Source organism: Galleria mellonella, unplaced genomic scaffold, assembly GCF_026898425.1.
Source record: "Galleria mellonella isolate WM207_F2 unplaced genomic scaffold, CSIRO_AGI_GalMel_v1 utg171, whole genome shotgun sequence".
Taxonomy (NCBI): domain Eukaryota; kingdom Metazoa; phylum Arthropoda; class Insecta; order Lepidoptera; family Pyralidae; genus Galleria; species Galleria mellonella.
In genome coordinates this window covers 7101430-7105409 of record NW_026442014.1, presented here as the reverse complement: position 1 = coordinate 7105409, position 3980 = coordinate 7101430, and the positions used below count along the sequence as shown (strand labels likewise).

At 33.8% G+C, this 3980-nt stretch overlaps 1 protein-coding gene across 1 annotated transcript; it reads left to right on the top strand.

Annotated features, from left to right (window-relative positions):
- Nucleotides 1-1447: 1447 nt before the first annotated feature.
- LOC128200213 (uncharacterized) lies at nucleotides 1448-3457 on the top strand. Its single transcript, XM_052892897.1, has 3 exons — nucleotides 1448-1566; nucleotides 2000-2655; nucleotides 3273-3457. Exons 2-3 carry the CDS (start codon nucleotides 2082-2084, stop codon nucleotides 3287-3289), a joined length of 591 nt encoding a protein of 196 aa, XP_052748857.1. The 5' UTR covers nucleotides 1448-1566; nucleotides 2000-2081; the 3' UTR covers nucleotides 3290-3457.
- The last annotated feature ends 523 nt before the right edge of the window (nucleotides 3458-3980 follow it).

Genomic DNA, 3980 nt, shown 5'->3' with positions numbered 1-3980 from the left:
AATAAATAAATTAAACATTCTTTTTAATTCAATCTTACATATATCAGCTGAATCTAAATTAGAAATTTGGAACCTCTCTATAAATTATTAATGCCCATTAATACCTCTGTTTCCGTGAGTAGGGAAAGTAGATAAAATCTTATTTGAGAAATCAGTTAGGGGAACAACAGGGCTAATTTGCCTGAAGAAAGTAAAAGTCCTTAAGAAATTAAAAAAAATACTTCATGACGGTGCTCTTAGTACTTCATATGTTACCATTCAAAGACTGACTTGTTATGGAAGCTAATGCAGGTAATTTCATCCCATTATATTGGCACAAACCAACTGCTTTACTACTTTATTCCTAAAACTTATGTTCATGTTTTAACAATGTCTATGTACATGCACAATGGAAATTTTATGAACTTCCTGTGTTTGTCGTTTCCGACAATCGATTCGACTTCCTCCGGAAGATTTCTTCAGGGGTAGTACGACTCTATTCGTCACAGCGCCTCGTCGTCAAGGCGGGCTGCAGCTTTTTTTTTAATGCGGTGATAATAGAAGGTAACCCCACCCGCGCTATCGGCATTCCATAACGGAGCACCAGTGGGAGATGATAGGCGATGAAGTAGGTCATTGAATCCATCGTGACGTATTCATCAAGAATTGTTCACGATGGTTTTCATGGGAAACCACGTAAAGGTCGACCTATTAGGGTATATGGCTAGCAATGGATCAAACTCCATTGGTAACAATCTCTTTCCCCCCGCGGGCTGCAGCTTGTAGATACGACAGATTCGTAAAATTTTCATTGTACATGTACATACAGCAGAGGACTGACTTAAAAACAAAAAAAAACTAAAAATTTATAATTTCCTCAACAAGAAATAAATATATATCATTATCTAATCTAATTCCATACCACGCCATCATCACATCATATCAGCCTTTCCCTGTCCACTGCTGAGCATAAGCCTCCTCTTTGAAGGATTTTGCCAGTACTTGCCACCAATGGCAGGATAAGCCTTGGTGATGTTTTAAGAGGGACGCTGCCGCCCATCCCTCGTCCATAAAGTTCCTTTAGTCGCCCCTTACGATACCAACGGGAAAGGAAGGGGTGGCCTATTCTATGTCGGGACCACATGACAATCTAATTTAATTCAGTAATAAGTATATTGTACAAATACTTAAACATTTTTATTAAATACGTCAATGAAGAATGATAAAAACAACCATTTAAGTGGCTACTCATAGATAAATTAATATATAAGATATTAATTTATTACAATTTATAATTAAAATTGATGAATTTATCAATTAACAAATTGATTACTACTAATTTTATGTACGTATGTGCTGTGCAGTGTTGATAACTGATATCAGCCACTCTGACTCACAGAAGTGATGTAATTAGTGCATCAGTATATTGTAACGTTGACTATTTATATATTAGTCACTAACTGTATTATTTTATTTATTAAACTTCTAGCCATCATGAAAAACAAGTACAAAATTTCATTGAAAGCGGTTGAGGGGTTTTGGAAGTTCATTCACATTGTTCGTTCATGCTAAACATAACGTGAACGAGTAGCGTATCATATATTTATTTTATTTTTAAATAATTAGATTATGTAAAACCAGATATTTTGATTGTAATACTAAACTAGTGAATCGATTTTGATAAAATTTGCATCGAACCAATCTGTAAGTCGGCTGGTAAATAATGCCTGGTGTACTGTGAAACAGCAAACAATATCAACGATAAACTATTGAAAACTCTCCAACAGTGGGAGCTAAATTTTGCAAACTTCAACTCTAATAAAGAACTGAAAATCTCTTTGATCACACTCTAGATTTTATGAGGAAATCCAATCCCAATTATCCCAATTATTATATATCTTCAACGTCTACATTAGAATATATACAACTTAATATGCTAAACTCCAAGTGACAAACGCCAGTTCAGTCCACTCCCACAATTATCTCTAAATCCAATAATTTAAAAGTATTTTATTTCCAGTTCATTGGACAATTGGGATGAAATAGTATGCCGTCCAAATTCAATTGACTTGAAAACAATTGACAGGAACTGTATAGTTACAATGAATTGTTTGAACATTACTATATGTGAAAATAATTCGGGAACCATGTTGATCACAGATCCATTTGAATATTTAACTCCTAATAATACATCACCAAGTAATCTAACGGAAATATATAAAAGCAAAATTATAAATTTTGATTACGCAACAACAGAATCAGTTGAAGATACAAATAATATAGAAAGTACAAGTGAAATTTATTCTGAAACAGAAAGTTCCGATGTTATATTTGGTAAAACGTCAATATTAACAAGTACAGATAACTATAATAATAGTATAGAAATAACTACAGAAAACAATTTATGGACCAATATAGATAGTACAAAAGAAAATACTCAAGACAATGTAAAAGAAGTTACAACTACGGAAAGTATCACAGATATAATTAATGATATAATAAACAATGCATCAATTACAAGAAATATATTAGGAGATGAAGAGAAATTGTCTGCAGAAAAAAAGGCGAGACAATTAGTCATACTATTAGCTATACTTGGAGTTGGTGCTGTTTCTACTGCCTTAATATATTTAGCTGCAAGAAAAATTAAAACGATACTACAGTCTGGGACTTACAGTAAGTTTATTCGGTTTCCTAATAACATAGTGGCAATAAGCCTGTAAGGTTTACAAGTCTTCCGTATGTTTCTGTAAGTTAGGTGTTTTATTTGTTAGCTAGATATAGTATAACTAAATGTGATTTTGCATTTATACTGGACGACAACTTTGTGCGCACTTTCAAGCATAAAGGTAGAGACAATATATTAAATTAACTGAACATTATTACAAAAAATTCACCGGTTAGGACCCCCGGACGGAATTTAAGCTTTTTGGCAAAGACAAATTGCAACCTAAGATAATTAAAACGACATTAACAAAGATTAGTGGGTGGAAGTCTCTCCAACCGCGCTGTCACTGCTCTTAGAATTTTTTTCCTTAAAGAAAACGGATGAAGCAAGAGATTTATTTAAGGACAGGAGCCGTTTACACTTAATTCTCTCTGCCTTCCCCTTAAAGGAGCTTGCGTGTATAGATACATACATATTGTGCATACATAGTAATAAGTCTTGTCTCTATACAAAATATTACAATATCCTAAGACACAGTTATAAAGCCTATTTTCTTTATTGATTTCCGATAGGTACTAAATTAAATTGATATATTTATTGTAATAAATGTTTCGTGTATTTTCAGGATTGCCCAATCCATAATACTAATGTAATTGGATGGAGTGACGTCATCTGCCTATTTTGTGAGCCACGACCACGGCACACAAATTGAATACATTTTAAGAAATATGTAAACCAAAGACTTATTTATTTGTAGTACTAAAGTTAAATTGAGTATTGATATACGAATATATTTATATTTAATGGCAATTATTTATTTTTTTGTAAAAATATATTATTTAATCGTTTAAAGGTTATTAGAATTAGTATAAATATGGAATGATGAAACGTGATGGATCACTTGGATCCTGATGGAAAGTGGTAACCATCGCCTATAGACATGAGCAGTAGCATGAACATAACAGAGTGGAATATGGCGTGAATTTACTGGGTACAGAGGAATAACACCTGAGTCCTCAGGAATGGCAACGCATGGGGGGTATTATGGGCGAAACAGTATACTCTGTTATGTCCATGGTACTGCTCATGTTCATAGGCAACGGTTACCACTTTCCATCAGGTGGGCCGTCAACTTGTTTGTCATTCTAAGTTGTATAAAAAAAAATGCACTCTTAATAAATCTAGGCAATAACAATAGGCCACCCCTTCCTTTCTCGTGGGTGTTATAAGAGACGACTGAAGGAGGGCGAAGGATGGGTAACAGCGTCCCTCTTAAAACATCTCCTTAACCTAACTACGGTTGCCATTTCACTTGCCAAATGTGACAACTACT

Coding starts and splice junctions, on each gene's coding strand:
- LOC128200213 (XM_052892897.1), top strand. CDS start 2,082: ATGAATTGTTTGAACATTACTATATGTGAAAATAATTCGGGAACCATG.